Genomic DNA, 19,820 nt, shown 5'->3' with positions numbered 1-19,820 from the left:
CGTCAGAGGTCGAATGCGATCAGCATCGGGTCTTATAAATTGGTCTTTAATATTATATCTTAAAATATTTATAGCTGTTTGACAGAACTTACTTTTGTGCTCGTTGATAGTTAGACCATACTTTCTAGTTGCAGCTAAAAATATTCCTAAATTTTCATTGTGTTCGGTTAATGTTTTGAATTTTTCTTCTTTTAACACCCAGTCAGGATGGTTATTTGAAAGCTGGAAAGTTGGAAACACCATCAGTAACTTCAAAGGGGTTACGTCAGAATTGATAGAGATTTTCAACTGCTTGAAAGCTGTATATTGTTTGTCTTTAGCAACTATTAGTATTTGGTGATAGGCACTATGTAAATCAATTGTGCTGAAGAAAAAATATTTCGATATTCGAAATCATTTCTTCTATATTAGGTAGGGGATATGCATCCAATTGCGTATATTTATTTAGTCTTTGTGAATGGTCTATGAGAAGACGTTTTTTATGATTTTTTTTTTTAGTTATTAAAACCTGAGCTCGCCAGTGTGAAGTACTCTCTTCAATGATACTTTCAGCTAAAAGCTTTCTAATTTCTTGAATAATAAATTGTTTGTCGTCTTGGCTAAATCGGCAAGACTTTATTGCTATTGGCTTACAGTCAGAAGATATATTTGCGAATATAGGAACGGCAGGAAATGACGCTTCAGCTACATTACAAACTATTATCGGCTCTTTAGGTCCTCCCAAAGAAAATTCCAAAAATGAATGTTTTTCAAGTATGTTTTGCTGATACAATAGTTGTTTCTTCAACTAGTGAAGTGAAATTAGTCGATGCCGGCCGTAGACATAGTTTGATTACTAGGCAAACTCTTTAATCCGCAAAGCTTAAAAAAAAAACTCACTGAAGTCTCAGTATCAATTTACGCATGTGCTCGAATTCCCTTTATATAGGCAGGCAAAATTGCTTATTTTAACGAGCTTGGAGATGCAGCTACTATAAATGCAGATGATTCGTGTTGTTTATTTGTTGCTGCCTTTATATATTTTACTGCAACAAACGTTAGCAAAATGGCCTTTCTTACCACACATTTGGCAGGTTGCATCGATTGCAGGACAATTTTTGTGAATATGAATGCGATCACCGCAGAAAAAGCATTTAGAAGAAATTGTAATAAGATAACACCTCGTAAAGATGGTTTTATTCCACATACCAAAAGTACATAGTTCTTAAGAATGACACATAACATTAATTATAAAATAATATAAAACAAAGAGTTCAATATTACTACAGTACCACAGATTATAATACAGGTAAGTGACGTCACCGACCCCATTGCAGCGCCATATTGTTCAAGTAGTGTTCTCGCGCGCAATTTAATTATGGAATTTTTAATATAATATTTATCGGCAAATATGTACTAAAAAAAACGTTTACTGGGTTCCTTAACCTCTTCTAAATAACTTAAAATGGATTTTAAAAACCAGTCAAATAGTCGATAGTGGGCACGATTATTAAATGTCAAATATTTGACAGTAAAACCTAGAGTTTCATTTAAAATCTATAATTCCGTAAAGCGCTCTGCTCTATGAGCAGACAGCCACAGAACTCAATAAAATGAATATACCATAGCCAACAAAAACAAGATCAATTTTCCGATATAGGTTTTAGGACGACTATGTTTCTGAAAGGAACCGCCATTTTGATCTTTGCTACGTAAAAATTAGCATCGTCTGTGAGATCTTGCTAAGATATTTTATATTGCTAGTTTCTAAATTGCATATCTACGGTTATTATTAGAATCCAGCTTAAAATAACATCGGGCGATGTCGGAACGAAAACGATTACTGGAAGATCTTCGGGTAATAGATTTACGCGCTGAGTTAGAGAAGCGAAACCTAGATAAAAGCGGTGTCCGCGGTGTGCTCATACAACGTCTGTCAAAGGTAATAAATAATTATGATTCCACATTAACCTATATTTAAAGTTTTACTAATATCGTTAAGTATTTTATTTTATATTTTTCGTAGCATTTGGAAGAACAGGGTATTGATCCAACTACGTTTACTTTTGAATTGACCACTACTGATCCTAAGACACCTTCTAAAAGAACCAGACGCACCGAAAGTTCCCTTGAAACGGCTGAGTCTGAAGATACTCCTGCCATGGAAGATATGATCGTCCAAGACACCGCTGGAGATGAGGAAGAAACAGAACAAACTGAAGGAATTAAAAAAAATAAATCGGCGAAAGATTCTCCAAATAAATTAGAAGAAAAAATGGAAGCAGAAGATACCGAGAAAATTAATAGAAAACGGGAGAGCAAAGATGAAGCTGAAGCTTCTCAAGCCAAAAAACAATGTCTTGATAAAGACATTAAACACGAGGAAGACCACAAAACCGAAAATAATACAGATGCTGAGGATAGCATTAATTTAGATATTGGAGATGATGAATTATTAAATGAAGAGGTATGTTTCTATGTCTTCAAAGTGAATTTTAAGCTACCTTTAGTTAAAACAAATCTTTCTAATGGATTTCTGATGGAAATAGACTAAATGGCTTTTTTCAATTTAAATAAAACGGAAATATTATGAACAATGTTCTATTTTTTTAATTGTCTCATTGCCTAACAATGTGTTACATTCATTATATGTTAATCTCATCCTGTCGTAACTAAACACTAAATGAAACTTTTCTATTACAGACTGATAGTGCTGCTAAACTAAAAAAAGGTAAGATTTTATAGAAGTATTCAATTGTGCATTATTGTGTTTAAATACAATTGTAAACAAAAACAACATGGTTTCAAACTAATTTGTGATCATTTAACTTTTCAAAAATGTTTTAAATAACTTGTATACTAATGTATACTAATTGAATGCATTGTGAAGTGGCAATGATATTGAAGTGGACAATGAGAAGAATGTTCATAGAATGGACATCTACAAATCAAAATGGCATCTGCCTGCAGCGGGGAAATTGAAGAAAATAACTTATGCACCGGAGGAAGAAAAATCTGTGCAAATGGAGCATTTGTCACCATCTTAATATTACTATTTGAATTCATCCATCTCAAATACCTTGTTACAGTGGCTCTTCTATTTTAATAATTAGTGAGACTTCTTGCGCCTTCCCAGTATTGATCAGTAATAATATATACTACATAATTGACACAGGAATAATACCTTTGGCCATTGTATTACATCCATGTGTCATAGAGACACTGGTGTTAATATCAAATCAAGTTTTCAGGTCAAGATGACTTATTTCATCAAAAAAACATCTAAGAATCATAGTCCTGTTAGTGTAATATTTCACAAGAAGAAGGAAAAGCAGGGCGGGCCGCTCTTGTCGAGCGACCTGTGCTGACCAAGCTGACTGTTACCACTGACGTAGATGACGCCGCGCGAGAGGAACCTGCGGCGGCCTCGGGCGACGACGCGGAGCAGAAGGACACCGCGTCTGCTGACACCGCATCATCAGAAAACCAACAAGTAATCACCGAAGCAACAGCCACTAGGTTGGTGAACATCGAATGGTCGTCGCGACGCCGCCTCCTTGCAGCTATATACCTCGATATTCACGTTCGAATATTTTTTATCGTTATCACTTACAAAGTTTTGCACCAAATTATGACTGGAAAGCAGCAGAAACAAACAGTTAACAGCAGACAACAACTTCGTGAAAGGTCTCCGAGGTGTTAAGGAAAACACATCTTGGGCTTGATTTGGAATTGACAAGGTGAAAGAATATGAAGCCATCTGCAGACCAGCATTGGGCCATCTGGAAGACTACATTACAGAAAATATGGTTATGTATTGAGTTCTACACTCAAGTGATCACCTCCATCACTACACCGACTACAGCCAAAGAAGATACTACATCTGCAGCATACACTATATGCGGTGGAATAATGGTGCAAAACTTTGTAGATGATGTGTGTGTATAAAAATATAAGTTAGGAATATATAATAACCTAATGCAAAAAATTAGATTACTAACTGGTCCTAAATTAAATTATAAATGATTAAAACTTTTTTTTTTTAATTTCAGTAATGATACAGAGAAAAATGAGAAAGAAGAAAAAGGTATTTACTTTATGAATTATGATATATTAGAAAATTTTATGCCAAGAAACAATTTATATTTACTTTTGTTATTTCATTTAAGAAGAGAAAGACAAGGAAGGAGAAAACGATAAAAGAGAGAAGAAAGATGAAAATAAAGAGGGTGGTGCTCGTAATCTGTGGGTTAGTGGCCTGTCAGGAGACACTAGGGCCAAAGATTTGAAGCAACTGTGTAGTAAGCATGGCAAGGTAATCTTTTGAATTCTGAGATACTTTTGTTGTAGGATATCTTAAATGTCAAAAATAATGATAATGGTTTTGTCTTAGGTTATTGGGGCCAAAGTTGTAACTAATGCCCGCACACCAGGATCTCGCTGCTATGGATATGTAACAATGGCCAGTGCTTTAGATGCCGAAAATTGCATCAAAAATTTGCACAGGACAGGTATGCAAAATTGTATAAGACTTTAATATATAAGCTACCAGCTAGCAAACTGTACAGGAATGATTTTAAGTATGTTTATTTATTAAACAAAGACAGCATTTAGTTGATTAATAAAGTGCCTATGTAAAACATATCCGAATATACTTATCTTCATAATGTGTAATTCTTCTAGATTCAGATTTGAATAGGGGACTAAAAATATATAAAATCATTTTTTATAATTAATTTATTTCAATCCATAATTAACAATGTATTGTTGTTCAATTAAGCGCTCCACTACCCACACGTTAATTGTGACCGACAATATGTACTATATTTATTAAAAATAATATAACATTTATGTGAACATTTGAACTCATATATAGTTTTAACTTATAAGGAAACCTCAAATGAAAGCAAATTTATAAAAGTACCTCATTTACAGAATTACATGGGCGTATGATATCTGTGGAGAAGGCGAAATCTGAATCAGAGTCATCTTCGCGCCGACAACCGTCTTCTGTTCGACCAGAAAGGCGCTCAAGCATAGATCGTAAAGACGAAATCAAAGAAAATCTAGTAAGTTTCGATAACGGCGATGCAAATATATTAGAATAAATAGTATTAAGATTAATAGCAAAATATGTTACTTAATATAATGTAACATTTTTTGAAGGAAAGTAAAGAAGGGGGAGAAAAGGTGGTTGATTTAAAACCGAAGAAAGAGGGTGATATTTCTGGCGCAGAGAGTACCAGATCTACATCCCGCACTAGAGAAAAATCACATCGATCGGATAAGGTAAATTGAATATGAAAAGAACCTATGATATGAATGTTGCAACAAGAATTGTCTCGATGTATATCAATTACTTCTGATGTTGTGCAAAACATTTCCATTTATACAGGAGAGAGCCAGACGTAGCTCAAGAAGTCGTGAACGAAGGAGATCGCCCCGGGAAGTTCTTTCGTTTTCTAAAATATGGGTAAGCTAATTTTATGGGACATCTTTGAAAATCCTAACACTTGACTGATATTTAGCACAAAGCCTAAGGTAAGCTAAGGTAGGTAGTTCCTCCCAGCTTAAGAAAATCAGAAAAAATGTTTAATTTATATTTATAACCATTAGTTTATTTTGTAAAGTAATAAGTGGGAAATGTAAAAAATATATTAATATCTCATAGTCTAGTAAATCCACCCGAATGGTAGAAAAGAGACAGAACGCTACAACCTAATAGTTTTACTTAAATCTTAATCTAAGATTGCAGGTACAAAATAAAAGAAGCACATCTTAATTTTCATGTCCTTCGTTTGTGTTGTATATAAATTCATTATCATCATTTATATATCTTGTAGTGCTCGACGGTAAAAAAAACACACACAAAGAAAATCTAAAACAAAATAATATCTATGAGACGATCTTTATTTTTCAAGGTATGCTTTCAATCATGAACCTGATCATATAATTAAGGTTCACACAAACTCATTTCTTTAAAAAAAATTAATATCACCATTTTGAACGCTTTCTTTATTTGACTAACAGGAGTTATTAGTAAAAACTTATTCCTTATTATATTATGTATTAAGTATCACATTTTTTTATAAAATTATATTATTTTCCGTACATAACAGTAAAATATATATGTATATTTAAAAGCAACACACTCAATATCTTGACATCTTTAAATTCATGCCTCAATAATTCTTTACCTATTAAATGTGTGCTATATATACCTATACCTTTCCTACGTTATAATTGCCCCGAAGCAAAATAATGGAAAGGCTTTTGCCTTTTACCGTTATAAAGAAAAAATAGTGTCAAGATAATAAATAAAATAATAATAAATATGAGACAACATCACATACATTACTCTGATCCCAATGTAAGTAGCTAAAGCACTTGTGTTATGGAAATCAGAAGTAACGACGGTACCACAAACACCCAGACCCAAGACAACATAGAAAACTAATTGTAATCCACATCGACTCGGCCGGGAATCGAACCCGGGACCTCAGAGTGGCGTACCGATGAAAACCGGTGTACACACCACTCGACCATGGAGGTCGTCAAAAGATGTTTATTTCTCGGCAGAAGGAGCGCGATGTCGCACGCGCACGCGAGCGGTCGCGGGCCGCGCGCGAGGAGGAGCGCCGGCGCCGCGCCGCCGAGGACGCCCTGCGCGAGCGGGAGCGCCGCCAGCGCCAGGAGAAGCACCGCCTCGCACTCGAACGAGAGAAGCTGCGAGCTGAGAGGTTCGGGCACGTCTTATAATATGCAATCGAAGCACATATAAAGTCGACTCACAACAACAACAACAACAGCCTGTAAATTCCCACTGCTGGGCTAAAGGCCTCCTCTCCCTTAGAGGAGAAGGTTTGGAACATATTCCACCACGCTGCTCCAATGCAGGTTGGTGGAATACACATGTGGCAGAATTTCTCTGAAATTTGTCACTTGCAGGTTTCCTCACGATGTTTTCCTTCACCGCCGAGTACGAGATGAATTATAAAGACAAATTAAGCACATGAATCAGCGGTGCTTGCCTGGGTTTGAACCCGCAATCATCGGTTAAGATGCACGCGTTCTAACCACTAGGCCATCTCGACTCACAGTACAAGCTTATTTCTTATTTAAATTTAATATAAAATGTGTATGAATTTTAAATAACAATATTTAACAAATCCTATCACAATATGTAAAAACCTACATTGTTTCAGAGAAAAAATTGAACGAGAGAAAAATGAACTGCTTAGACTAGAGCGCGAAAGGCATAGATTAGAACGAGAGAAGCTGGAACTTGAGAGATTAGAATTAAAGAGAGCACAACTACGGTTTGTATCGTAACACAATTTTTATATATAAGTATAACTAGTTTACTATATATGTAATATGTTCCATTAACGATTGTAAATAACTGTTACAAAAGTTATACATATATTTAAATTGACAGATTAGAGGAAGAAAGACGTAAGCGTGGATATGAAAATAGTGCATATCGAAAGCCAGCTGCCAGCCCGCCCCCTGAACCTGGCTACGAGCGAGACTCGAGACACAAACGACCCCCGCCTCCGCCTATGGTGAGCATCCGTTGCATTAAATACTCATAAGACAAAGACTTACCGACTTATAGTACGACACAACTTAGATGTCGCATCGGCAAAATTCGTAAAACTTCTGACGCGTGAATCTATAGCGACGAATAGCGTCGAATGGCGCGATTGGGAGCTATTTTTATTGGTTGTGTAAATCGGCAGTAATCGGTTTTATTTTCATTCCATTGCATTTCCCGATGCTACATCTAATTTGTGTCGTACTATATACGTGTAAATAAATGAAATATTATATTTATATAATTTGAAATGTTAACAGGCGTCAAGTCGCGGACAGTTCGAAGCGCCGCCCCCTCCGCGCTTCGAGATGACGGCCGCGTATGAGCGCAGTGCCGACAAGCGCGAAAGAGATCGGGATTATAAGCGAGACTACTCACGACACGTTTCTTGTAAGATATCTATGATGATAACTTTCTCGTTATTCTAGTGGCTAGATATAAGGTTACATCGCCACCAGTCACGGTCGTCCTGCGTCTCTAATCTTTCCAGTTGTATCAGATTATGAGAGCAATTAGACAGTATTTGGGCGCGAATAAAGTAAAAAAGAAAGAAAAGTAACAGTCTGTAAATTTCCCACTGCTGGGCTAAGGCCTCCTCTCCCATTAACATGTTTGGAACATATTAACTTTTGCTGCTTTGTTCATACCATGCACAGTGATAAAAATTATTTATTCTTTTACTTTATTCAATATCTTATGAATGACCACCTTAGCCGAAATCGGTCGCCGAAAAGGACAACATCATAATATCAAAGATACTTCATCTGAATTTAAATATGTTGAGTCAGTATACTTATATTATAACAACTGACAAACTTTGTTTTTTATTGCAGCGGGTAGTATAAAGTATCCAAGTAATGGAAGTACTACTGAGGATTCGAGACAGCAAATTCGACCAGGCACTCGACCTAAAGAAGCTGGGTGAGTTTTATCCAACAATGCTCTATTAACAAACAAAAATATAGCCTTATCATTTATATTTTATATAACAATGTAACAAAATTTAATAGCCGATACGACTCGCGAGAGAGCCCCTCCTATCGCCCCTCCCCTGGCAAGCCAGAGCCTAGAAGTTGGAATGCTTCAAGTAGATATCCAGATGCAGCTGCGCCTTCCAAAGGTAAATTGACATATTTGTAAACTAACTTCAAATTTCTTACGTTCTATATTCTTATTCTGATAGAACCTACGATGAATTGCTAATAGTATAAATAATAAAGCCCATTGTAGAAAGTACATTTCCAGTTGCCTTGCTGGTACACTATAAATACTTATTAATATATATATTTTTAAATATCATTTTGTATCGTGTCGTGCTAATTGAGTAATCAGATCCTTGGTACTGAATATAAAAATAAAAAACAAAATAATTTATAAAAAAAAAACTAAAACAATTTGACGCTGCTTACTTGCTACTTATACACTCTTACTCACAGGCAGTGGCACCGGGGGCAGCGAGACATGGTCAAGCGGCGAGGCGCGTTACGGCGGTGCGTACGAGGCACGCTACCCGCCCGCATACGCCGCGCCGCCTCCCGCTGCGCCCTACGCCGACCGCTACCCGCCCACCGCCAGAGACTACGCGCGCAAGTACTGACGAGATCGAGAATGACGACGCATACATGGCCTTTAAATTGGTGAATTTCTAGATAAATTATTAGGTCATAGTGTTGTCATAAATTTTCGCGATTATTACACATTTAAATAAAACTAGTTATACCGGATTTGAATCGCGTATATTAATTATTTTTGGCGTTTTTAGTTATTCGTTGGCGGTAGTTGTAAATAATATTTCTTTGTTCCTCAAATAGACAAATGCCACCTTAGTCTGCCCGTGACCACGAACGCTGTAAAGTGCTCGAAACGTCGGGATGCCAAAAATAATTAATATACGCGATTCAAATCCGGTATAACTAGTTTTATTTATTTGGTCATTAAAAACCATAAGTATGTTTTCATTAAATATCAAAACTAGCCTGGATCAATTGAAGGATATCATTTGCTAAAATGGAATTTCAATGTGTATATAGTGTCAAAGCCACACTGAATAATTTTAGGGTTTTAGAGGATATGACTTAACTTATGTATCAAGGAAAGAGTTTTTCTAGTGAGAAATAATCTTATGAGTATTGACATCTTTTTTGTCTTGTGTGTCTTTTGTCAAAGATCTTGATCTTTCTCAAAATCATACATCAAATAAATAAAGGAAGTACCATATTTTAAAGTTAAGCATTATAGGGCAACAAAAGTTCTCGCAGATCTATTAATAACTTATGGTAGTGTTTTTTTAACTATTATTTTATTTATTAGCCTTTTTATTTTTATACCTCTAAACTTTTAATTTACCAACAACTATATTGCTGTACTTTTGTAACTTTAAATTGCTTGTTTTCATTGCATCCTGGCAGGATAGAATTTGGTTCATTATTTTTTTTAGTATAGATCTTTTTTGGAATGCATAACTTAAATTTGGAAGGATGTAGTAATCCATTACGTCAACCTCATTTTCCTAGTAGTTTGCTTCTCAAGTGACCAATTCCCCTAGTCGTGTTTCATCCCATATACCCAAGTATTCATAGGGTTTCCTTTTATTTAATTGCTCTTTTGATGCAGTTTGGCATCATCATTACTTTAGTTGTGTTCATCTGTAAACCAATTTTTTACACTCACAGAGTCTAGTTCTTATAGCATATTTTTATATCACTGGTAAATTAGCTAAAAGAAAGTGGAATGTTGTGACCATGTCTTTTATTCTATTTATGAATTTTTAGCCCTATCTTTCCACACCATACTTTTAGGATAAATTTTTGGATAGTATATATGTTTTTTATGTTGTTGTAGGTATTCAATATGGATGAATGTGTTATGGTATCTATAGTTTTGATGTATTCCACAATGTACAGTTGTAGAATCGTTGCCAAATTATTTGTACTTATAAATTGTGTGTATATTATGGTCCATTGTGTTCTGAATGGTCAATCATTTGGTATTTGTCAATTTGTGTTGCTATACAGCTCAGAGCAATAGATAAAAAAGATTATAATAAACCATAGGTCTGTCAAGGGGGCTTACTTTTCGTGTAGATATTGTTAGATCGACACCATTATGATGTTACTATTTGCCTTTCTGAACTAGGTCACAGTAACAGAAACTAGATAAGACACTTTATTTTTTATGCCTTGATTAGTAATATCTGGACTAATTCTTTTTTTAACCAACAAAATTTGAACCAAATCATTAGTTACATTCGAGATATTATCTAGAATTAATTTATATACACTAAATTAACTTAGTCAATAAAATTAGACATCTATTAAAATTTTTAATCTGTTTCAGCCAATACCTTCTACAAGTGAAAAAAAAATGTAAATGTTACAATATTCTGATTATTTGTTTTTTTTTTCTTTCAGATTTTCAGTTCTTCTATACAACATTTGCCATGTTTTAAGTGTTACATGGTTTTTTAGTAGTAAACACTAATAGATAATGTTTCATTCCCACAAGTATTTTTTTTGCAATATGTTGTAGATATTATGCTTTATGTAGAGAAATATCATTATGATATAAGTCATGTTTTATGTGTATGAAAGTTGAATCTTACTGATACTTTATAAGACTACTGATACTTCTACTGTTAGAATGTGCATACTTTCATATTTTACTGGTTAACCAATTTGTATGCATAAGCTGATTGCAAGGAAACAGACTGCTGTGGAAATATTTGTAATATATTTTATATTATTATAATTATCTGAACTATGATAATAGATAATGTTATGGGATAAAAAATCGTTTTATTTTATATATTAGTATAAATAATACCATGATTTACACTAAATTGATAATTATAAGCTTTTATTCGATTTTATTACAATATATTCAAAAACAAATTGATGTTATAATTTCGTCACGTCCTTGTTTAAGTTTATTTTAAAATGCGTCCATAAAATTAAGCCTGTCGTATTAAATACATAGTTTTACAAACTTACAGGCGAAATTAGATTTCAAATGACTCACTTATTTTACAGATGTTAGTATGAAACTCATGGGTACTAATGAAAAACATAACATTGATTTATATCAAATAACATATTAATTGTAATTAATGAAAAAGTATACCCAGTAAACAGTAACTTGCTTTAGTTATAGTAACATTACATAAAGCAAATTGTTAACAAAAGAATAACTACCACCAATTAAAGAAAGCAAAAAATATTAGTAAATCATTGGTTCATAATTGTAGTTGCTGCTCTGTAGAAGATCTACATTCTCGACGAAAAGTGAAGAATGTGTTGGAGCAATATTTGAATGTTTTGTAAATTGTGATAACTGCTTACTCCAAGAGCTTAAATTAGTATTAGGTGTTTTATCAATTTCTGAAGCATCTTTTAGAGAATTCAATGCTTTTATGGCGTCCTGCTGGCCCTGTATTGCTGCAAGTCGTAATAACCTTATAGCTGTTACATCATCACGAGAAAGACCACCACGTCCTTGTCCATAATATATCCCAAGATTGTAAAGAGCACCTGGATGCTGTAAGGCAGCCGCAGATCGGTAATATTCCATTGCCTGTAAAAAGAAATAGTTATAAAATGAAGCTGTGTGTATATTAATGTAACAAAATTTTATAGATGGTAGGATGCAATAAATTTAAAATTAATTATTTATATTAACTATTACAAGTTTGAAAATAAGGGGAGTTCTTAAAGACTTGGCGATGAAGATCTGTGAATAAAAAAGAAATATTTTCATTTATGGGATAAAATGCCCATTTAATATGACTTATCCCTAAAATCCCTATTTATAGGAAATCATCAATTTACAGGACAGTAGATTTTTTTTAATATTGTATATTTATTTATACCAAGATTTTTTAGTAGACTTGTCTAACATTTCTGGTGATCTTAGATTATTAACATAAATATCAGAATTAATTTGGAATCAATGCATAGAAAGTTCACTACACATGGTTTTGCTATACCATAATAGAGGGTATTTATTATGGATGAAAATAACCACCAAAAATTATATTCCTATTTTGTCCAGTTTACTCTGTGAAACCTTTATACTGTTAAAATTTTAATTGAATATTGGAAAATATTAATATTTCCATGCTGATTCATGCTAATTATTATTTAACTATTATGTTTCCCATGGGGACAGGAAGAATTGTTACTAAGTTTAAACAATAATTTGCACATTTAATAAATACTTAAATTTCTATTTACCTTTATAAATACATATAGAGCAATATTTTAAAGAGAACATAAAAATAGTTACTTTTAGCGAATGTATAAATAAAGCATGTATGTATATATTGAAATTAGGAGTTTATATATATTAGAACTTTGCTAACTTACTATTTTCTCATTGACATCCACACCCAAACCCAGTTCATAACAAAGAGCTAGATTATATAAAGCAGGTGCATGGTTTCGATTTGCAGCTGACCTATAAGACAACAAATAACTTAAGTCATTAGTTATAAGGGTAACTATAATTTCTTTTTTAATTTAATTTCTTAAATATTATGTATAAAAAACTAAAACATCATTAAAAATATTTAAAATTATGTATTATTTTTATTGTTACATATTAAATTTGATTTGATTTAGCAGCACACAGAAAAAAAAACTTTTTTTGAAGTTTGCTAAAAATTAAGAAGATAATTCTTATCAATAAAAATAATGTTGTATTACCGCAGCAAATTTAAGCCCTCCTGTTGTTGTCCATTCTCAATAGCTGCTAAGCCAAGTCTATTTTCAATAGAATTTAGGACTTCTCCTAAGTCATCATCAGAGGTTTCCGAAGTGGCAGTGCTGCTACTTCCACTGCTACTTGCACCTTTATCATTTTCTCCATTATGTTCATTTGATATATAATGAATTGCAGATGGTATGGATTTAACAGATTGATCCAATGGAATTGTTATATCAAGTGGATTCAGGCTTCTTTTGGAAACATTGTTAAAAATTGGCAAAAATTCTAAGATGCCATTATTTCTTGGTATACATTGTGTCTTATCATTAGACTGTTTCTTAACTTTCAGGTGTATTAGTTGGCTTGTATACCACCCAAATACAAGAGCACTACTCTGTAAACAAAATAACACCGAGAATGGTCATACATTATTCATTAATAGTCTATTCAATTCTTAAGCAATTTGAAGTTATTATAAGCCAGACTTTATTTTAAATAACAGCAAATGTTTTGGTATGGGTAAACTGTCATGACTAAAAATAAACAACTGTAATTTACCCATGTAATGGCACCAATCCAAGTACGATTTAATTGTTCGAAGTTCCACCTTTTGCTGTTGGTATCATTTTCACTTTGAAAAGAATTCCAACACTTTTTGGAAATAAAAAAACAACAAGGAGTATTTTTATTTTTGTCTTCAGATAAATTATTGCATGGATTGATCACTGCAGAACTGCGTTTATCAAAATGATTAGCGCTTCTTTCGAAAGTATCCCTGAAGCGACGAGTTACATATTTCCACATGCTTATTAAATATTTTTTATCAACTTAACTAAAGAATCGTCTCCATTTTGGCATAGCAATAATGATATTGCTACTAAATAAGTAGTGTAATCCTTATATTTGTTTATCTACAAGATGTTCTTGGACTTTCCTCGAGAAAATATATTGAAGGACTCAACTCAATATAAAATTGTCAATTGTCAAATCGTCTATGACATAATGGGAACAACATTAAACATTCCCATTTATAATCTGTCGGATGTTTATTTAGATAGATAACGAACACAAACTGACATGTTATATTTAAAAAGTAAATTAATTACATGTAGTGTCTTTTCAAATGTAGTTTAATGTTATTAGTATTGAAAGAATGGTGTTTTTTATTTATTTATATGTCTTGAATGAGTACTTTATAAGATTATATACTATAATTCTAGTCATAGAATTAATCAAGCTCTCGACCAATGATACCGCGTCAATTAGCTGTCAAATATTGTTGGGGGGGGGGGGGGGGTTGACATATTCTAGGAACTGACAGCATTAGCTTTAACTGAAAACCGTTTCAAAAGTTATTAAAACTGATATGATGAAAACATATTTTTCTATTTAATTTAATTCTACAATATATATATTTTTAAATATAAATAGATATCTTGCTTAAAATATTAATAAAGCATTTGTTAATGTGTGGTCGGACCGGATTGTAAGTGTTTCCTTGAAGCACCAAGTTTTTCACAATACAACACACTAATGCCTCAATATTAATTTACTAGATCTCTGAATAAGGAGCAAGTTCGGTGTGCGTGTAGCTACAAACAGAAGGATGGAAATGCCTATGTTAAGCCTGATTGGCTTCATGAACATAATGACGGAAAAGAGTATCTTCCTTCCTACAATATTGCTCCAAGTGATATTACTCCTGTTCTAATTGCAGGCAATAAGAATGAGGGTCTATCTAAAACAAGTAGAGTTATTAAGCCAATGATGTGGGGAATTATTCCTCCATGGCACAAAGTAAGTATTTAAATCATGTTTATTTATTTTAACAGTTGATCTGGTAAGACATTAAATTAAATAAATTTTATTAACTAGGGTGATTATAAAAACCACAACTTAAGTACAAATAACTGTCGCATAGAAAACATAAAAAGTTCCAAATTATACAATCCAATATTGATGAATGGAGGCAGATGTGTAATTGTGGTAGAAGGCTTTTATGAATGGCAAACAACCATCAAAACTAAAATAAAACAACCATACTACATATATGCACCCCAAGAAGACAATACTCAGGTATTAAATATATAATTTGTGTTGTTTATAGTAATTTTTTATAATGTTTATAAGTGTGATGCCTTTTGCGTCTAAAATACAGTATATAGTTATCCAACCTTACCTTTCACCAGAAGTATGAATAGATCATGCTGGTGGCTGTTATGTTGTTTTCTTTGTTCTTTGCTGTGCTGGTGAGCTGTTAACATCCTCAACACTTAATATTTAGCTTAGATGTCGTAATAATCATTATCATTTAAAAAATATTATTTGTCCAAATAATATAATTAACTAAGATTAATGTTAATTATTTCAATTAATCTTTTAATCAGTTATAGACATTAAAAAAAATAAATTGATTTTTGCTATAATGTTAAAAATTATAATAATATAATATTATTATTGATTTAAATAAATTGTGATAAAATTATTAAATATTTACATTTAATTTCATTACTTTTTCAGTTAGTTACACTTGTAATAGCTTTATTCTATATTATTGAGTGTATCATTATATCTGTATGTATTATTCTTGAAATATATTTCTTTATAAAAATTAGGTAGATGATCCAGAAACTTGGAACAATGAATTTAATGAGACAGATGGCTGGAAAGGAATTAAACTGTTATACATGGCTGGGTTATACAATGTATGGCAAAACGATGGATTAATAGTCTATTCTTATTCTGTTATAACTATGGAGTCAAATGACACATTCAATTGGCTTCATCACAGAATGCCGGCTATTTTAGACTCCCAAGAACAGATAGAAGTAAGCATCCCCTAAAGTCTATTCTTATTCTGTTATAACTATGGAGTCAAATGACACATTCAATTGGCTTCATCACAGAATGCCGGCTATTTTAGACTCCCAAGAACAGATAGAAGTAAGCATCCCCTAATGCTGCAATTTTACTTTTCTTTGTGATTCAATCATTGGAAATCTACTAAATGTGTTGGTGTGAGACTATGACCTGATCTGATTAGATCAGGTCATAGTCATCATAGATAATGGTATGATAATTTTACTTATTACCTACCAGGTTCTAGTTGGAAGCTTTACATTTAAATCAATATTGTGACAGTGATTATATTGTTTGAAAAAATATTTTGATTTGATTGAATTTAATGACTATTTGAAACTTCAATATACTTATATTTTTGTGACTTTTGGTATTAACTTTATATAATAATATGACTTCAAAGGAACTTACATACTGTGATATTTACTTTATTTATAATCAAATAATATTATTCTGTTATCATCAACAAAGTTATATATAAAGTTATTGACCACTTATATTTTGTTACTTTCTATTTATTTATGTTACAGGCATGGCTTGATATTGACAATGTTAATTCGGAAATGGCCCTTTCATATCTTAGATCTGTCAAAGTATTATCCTGGCATCAAGTGTCTACAGAAGTCAATAATTCTAGAAATAAAACAACAAACTGTAATAAGAGAATAACAAATAAAAGTAAACAAAAAACAATGACTTCATTTTTCATTAAGGCTGAGAAGCGTAAATATAGAGAAGACAATATAATGAGTAAAGATTGTAAAAAAATAAAACCATAAAAGCTACACTGTTTTATTTTTTAATCCAAAAATTTACTTTGCATGAAATTTTATGAATATTGCCTTTAGTCATTCTCTTGTTGACACAAAATTTTAGTCCAAGATATTCAGTAAAAATTCACATATTACTTTACCTTACTTTTAATTTAGCTTGCACAGCAAGTTTTAAACTATGTTCATTTCTTTGTTTGGTGCTGGAAATATGGAACCATCTACACTAAAAATATTTAAATATATGGATGTTCTTCCGTTTGCTGCATAATTATGGATATTAGTAAACTAGTACATTGTACACTATTGTTTAATTGAAAAGCAATTTGTTACAATATATATATATCGGTTACTATGAAGGCACATAATAATATTGCTTTTAAAGTTAATTTTCGTCTCAATGGTGGATTTTCCAAGTAAAGGCAAATTTTTGCAATCTATTTGGCATTAGAATATATAATGAGTGGTAAATCCACTAATGCTCCATCATAAAATTAACATACTTGAGTAACAACTGGACTGAGGACTTTTTCTTAATATAGATTTAACATATCTTTTCCCTATTTAAAGCCCGTCTACTGATAATACTTATATCAAATGTTTCTAAAAGTTATTTGAAATATGAATGTCATAATAACACATAATACTGCATTTTGTAAAATATTTTTGTAAGGCACCTTTGAACAGAAAGTTAAACGTTTTCTATTTTAAATTGTTTAAAGTCAGCTTCACAACGGATCATCTTATGGCTATTAAGAAAGTCATTAACAAAACTTTGTACTTCATATTCATCTGAAACAAAAAATTTCAATTAAATATAGAAATCATAATTATTATTAATAAATAGTAAATAGCTTACATGGATATTTACTACACTGGTATATCAGCCTTATTAAGTGCTTGGCCAGTGACTTGAATAATGTTTTTCCTCTAATCCTACCCTTGACATAATATGGTGTCAATATTTGAACAACCCAAGGTGCTATTCTTTCTTTACAGCTTACAATAAACTCTGTACTCTCTTCTAGAGGTGATACTACACCTTCATCATCACTGTCTTCACCAAAGAGTTCTATTAGCATTTCTTTAATCTAAAAAGTAAGAGCAAAATACACTCTTTAATAAAATCATTACGACTACATAACTTAATAAGATAGAAGAATAAAATATGAAAAAACACTCTTACATGCATAAGTTTATTTCGGTCACAATCCCTAATTTGATCAAGTAATTCAAAAAGTTTGACCTTCTGGAAGTATTCTTCACACAACCATTTGCTTGTCCGACTTTTTCTACTTTGATTAATTCCAGGATCTTGAGAAGGGTAATGTATATTATTTACCAACACTCCACTCAATAAAGACAGTCGTTCATCCAAGCATTTTTTCTGTGGTTTCTTGGACTCTAACTCTTGTGAAATTGATATATTCTGTATGCATTTATCTGTCTCTGGTATGCTTTCTGTTTGGGATATCAGTTTATTTTTTTCAATGGCTTTTGAATTATTTGCTTCACAAAAGGCTCCATCGAATAAATCATCATCATTTGGATCCTCTTGGAAGAGTTTTTCAAGTTGCTGCATTAATTCATCTGAATTTTGCATTTCCATTTTTATTTTTTCACTCATTTCGGGTAGACATGTATCACTTTTCATGTCAATTAATGTTTCTGATTTAATTTGTGATAGTAAATTATCAGGTGTTGTCATAACATTTTGATCAACGCTTATAGACATTTTATTGATTTGACTTTTAAAAGGAATACATTTACTTTTAATACCACACACATTATTTGGTGAATCTAAGATTTTCTTTATTTTCCTTTGGTTACATGAACATTTACAATTGCAATCTTTTGTCTTGCCAAGAGTTACCTGTGTTTTCTTTTCATTTTCAGGTGCTTGATGGAGAAAATCGTTCAACATTTTATATAGTAAACCATCATTCGTATTCTTTTTTAAATCTTTTACCTTTTTAAACAAATAAAGAAATTAATCTAATGTATTACTAAATAATGTCAATATCAAAAGTGTGGACAAACATTCAGGTTATTGAAAAACTTACAACATTTGTAATACTTTTTCTATAGAGTTGAACAACCATCGAAGCTTGAGCGGCAGACATTTCAATCATTTTAGCGCATCTCCAAATAGCACTGGGTAGATATATGTTTTTATTGTGCAATTTCTGATTATTTTCATAGTTCACAGAAAGTAACTTGATTAGATATTCCATGTAATGTTTACGAACCTATTAAATGCCATTTATTAGAAAATTGACGAAAATACATATTTAATAATAACGACTTACTTTTGAGATGAGGAGATGAGGGCTAGATTCTATAGCCGGTATTGACATAAATGTATCATCATTTTCTCGTATCCATTGTTCGACAATGGTGTCTGATTCCCAATCTTCCATGTCCTTTCTTCAAAATAGGAATTGTTTTTCTTAAATAAATAAACAACAAGAGAAGAGAACCGGCTGTCAATGTCAATTATTTTTTTTTTTAATTAATGTTCTAGTAGTAAGCTCAAACGTATTTCACTATACAGCTTCCGTAACATTTTTATGTAGAATGCTATAATATGTATTTATGATAATTATACTATGAATCTATTCGTGGGAATTGAGCTTGAAATAAGAAAACATATTTTACTCAAAGATGTATTTTTTATTTTTATACACATTATGTTCCATTGGTATAAGGCAACCGAATCCGGTCGAAAAACCGGTAACTCTAGAATGTCGTGATTTGCGGAAAATTGTTTGTTTGAAAAAAGGGTTTTAATACTAAGTATATTTATGTGTACACTGTACACTCTCTCGCACAAGTAATACAACAAACAAGGTTAAAATTATTGCAATATTATTGGGTATATAAATCTTTAAAACTAAAAAAAGATAATACATCAA

The 19,820-nt window shown here is 32.2% G+C and overlaps 4 protein-coding genes across 8 annotated transcripts; 2 read left to right on the top strand and 2 right to left on the bottom strand.

Annotated features, from left to right (window-relative positions):
- The first annotated feature begins 1,634 nt into the window (after nt 1–1,634).
- On the top strand, nt 1,635–11,323 carry LOC124538993 (scaffold attachment factor B2-like). 3 transcript variants are annotated; one of them, XR_006967000.1, is made up of 18 exons: nt 1,635–1,921; nt 2,006–2,446; nt 2,683–2,710; nt 3,375–3,498; nt 4,032–4,066; nt 4,149–4,294; nt 4,373–4,490; nt 4,915–5,048; nt 5,146–5,268; nt 5,375–5,452; nt 6,559–6,719; nt 7,185–7,298; nt 7,418–7,544; nt 7,837–7,966; nt 8,410–8,497; nt 8,587–8,696; nt 9,013–9,237; nt 9,507–10,936. XR_006967000.1 is itself a non-coding variant. In XM_047116292.1 (18 exons), exons 1-17 carry the CDS (start codon nt 1,802–1,804, stop codon nt 9,171–9,173), a joined length of 2,235 nt encoding a protein of 744 aa, XP_046972248.1. In that variant the 5' UTR covers nt 1,635–1,801; the 3' UTR covers nt 9,174–9,213; nt 10,987–11,323. The 3 variants fall into 3 exon arrangements, 2 of the variants coding, with proteins under 2 accessions (XP_046972248.1, XP_046972247.1); XM_047116292.1 differs by lacking the exon at nt 9,507–10,936 and adding an exon at nt 10,987–11,323 and having other exon boundaries at nt 4,152–4,294; nt 9,013–9,213; XM_047116291.1 differs by lacking the exon at nt 9,507–10,936 and adding an exon at nt 10,987–11,323 and having other exon boundaries at nt 9,013–9,213.
- An 80-nt stretch (nt 11,324–11,403) lies between these two features.
- Nucleotides 11,404–14,265, bottom strand: LOC124538995. The gene is made up of 4 exons (XM_047116293.1): nt 13,835–14,265; nt 13,276–13,670; nt 12,937–13,027; nt 11,404–12,145 (listed from the first exon to the last, which is right to left on the bottom strand). The coding sequence occupies exons 1-4, from the start codon at nt 14,078–14,080 to the stop codon at nt 11,792–11,794; spliced, it is 1,086 nt and encodes a 361-aa protein (XP_046972249.1). The 5' UTR covers nt 14,081–14,265; the 3' UTR covers nt 11,404–11,791.
- Nucleotides 14,266–14,573: 308 nt separating this feature from the next.
- LOC124538871 (abasic site processing protein HMCES) lies at nt 14,574–16,920 on the top strand. 2 transcript variants are annotated; one of them, XM_047116113.1, is made up of 6 exons: nt 14,574–14,762; nt 14,833–15,073; nt 15,152–15,352; nt 15,892–16,039; nt 16,155–16,219; nt 16,666–16,920. In XM_047116113.1, exons 1-6 carry the CDS (start codon nt 14,743–14,745, stop codon nt 16,912–16,914), a joined length of 924 nt encoding a protein of 307 aa, XP_046972069.1. In that variant the 5' UTR covers nt 14,574–14,742; the 3' UTR covers nt 16,915–16,920. The 2 variants fall into 2 exon arrangements, with proteins under 2 accessions (XP_046972069.1, XP_046972068.1); XM_047116112.1 differs by lacking the exon at nt 16,155–16,219 and having other exon boundaries at nt 15,892–16,104.
- On the bottom strand, nt 16,914–19,401 carry LOC124538870. 2 transcript variants are annotated; one of them, XM_047116109.1, is made up of 5 exons: nt 19,215–19,401; nt 18,969–19,154; nt 18,092–18,874; nt 17,765–17,996; nt 16,914–17,697 (listed from the first exon to the last, which is right to left on the bottom strand). In XM_047116109.1, exons 1-5 carry the CDS (start codon nt 19,323–19,325, stop codon nt 17,597–17,599), a joined length of 1,413 nt encoding a protein of 470 aa, XP_046972065.1. In that variant the 5' UTR covers nt 19,326–19,401; the 3' UTR covers nt 16,914–17,596. The 2 variants fall into 2 exon arrangements, with proteins under 2 accessions (XP_046972065.1, XP_046972066.1); XM_047116110.1 differs by lacking the exon at nt 17,765–17,996 and having other exon boundaries at nt 17,570–17,697.
- Nucleotides 19,402–19,820: the final 419 nt, after the last annotated feature.

This window comes from Vanessa cardui, chromosome 21, assembly GCF_905220365.1.
Source record: "Vanessa cardui chromosome 21, ilVanCard2.1, whole genome shotgun sequence".
NCBI classification, from domain to species: Eukaryota; Metazoa; Arthropoda; class Insecta; order Lepidoptera; family Nymphalidae; genus Vanessa; species Vanessa cardui.
The sequence above is the reverse complement of the archived record's forward strand: the minus strand, read 5'-3'. Positions and strand labels throughout refer to the sequence as shown.

Excerpts from the sequence above, each read along its gene's own strand:
- LOC124538993 (XM_047116291.1), top strand. The coding sequence starts at position 1,802 with ATGTCGGAACGAAAACGATTACTGGAAGATCTTCGGGTAATAGATTTA. Across the intron at positions 2,447-2,682 it reads ATGAATTATTAAATGAAGAG|ACTGATAGTGCTGCTAAACT; the intron begins GTATGTTTCTAT and ends TTTCTATTACAG. Across the intron at positions 8,498-8,586 it reads ACTCGACCTAAAGAAGCTGG|CCGATACGACTCGCGAGAGA; the intron begins GTGAGTTTTATC and ends AAAATTTAATAG.
- LOC124538995 (XM_047116293.1), bottom strand. The coding sequence starts at position 14,080 with ATGTGGAAATATGTAACTCGTCGCTTCAGGGATACTTTCGAAAGAAGC. Across the intron at positions 13,671-13,834 it reads GGATTGGTGCCATTACATGG|AGTAGTGCTCTTGTATTTGG; the intron begins GTAAATTACAGT and ends TTTTGTTTACAG. Across the intron at positions 12,146-12,936 it reads TGGATGTCAATGAGAAAATA|GCAATGGAATATTACCGATC; the intron begins GTAAGTTAGCAA and ends TTCTTTTTACAG.
- LOC124538871 (XM_047116113.1), top strand. The coding sequence starts at position 14,743 with ATGTGTGGTCGGACCGGATT. Across the intron at positions 15,353-15,891 it reads CCCAAGAAGACAATACTCAG|GTAGATGATCCAGAAACTTG; the intron begins GTATTAAATATA and ends TATAAAAATTAG. Across the intron at positions 16,040-16,154 it reads TGTTATAACTATGGAGTCAA|ATGACACATTCAATTGGCTT; the intron begins ATGACACATTCA and ends CTATGGAGTCAA.
- LOC124538870 (XM_047116109.1), bottom strand. The coding sequence starts at position 19,325 with ATGGAAGATTGGGAATCAGACACCATTGTCGAACAATGGATACGAGAA. Across the intron at positions 19,155-19,214 it reads CTCATCTCCTCATCTCAAAA|GTTCGTAAACATTACATGGA; the intron begins GTAAGTCGTTAT and ends GGCATTTAATAG. Across the intron at positions 17,698-17,764 it reads CCAGTGTAGTAAATATCCAT|ATGAATATGAAGTACAAAGT; the intron begins GTAAGCTATTTA and ends TTTTTGTTTCAG.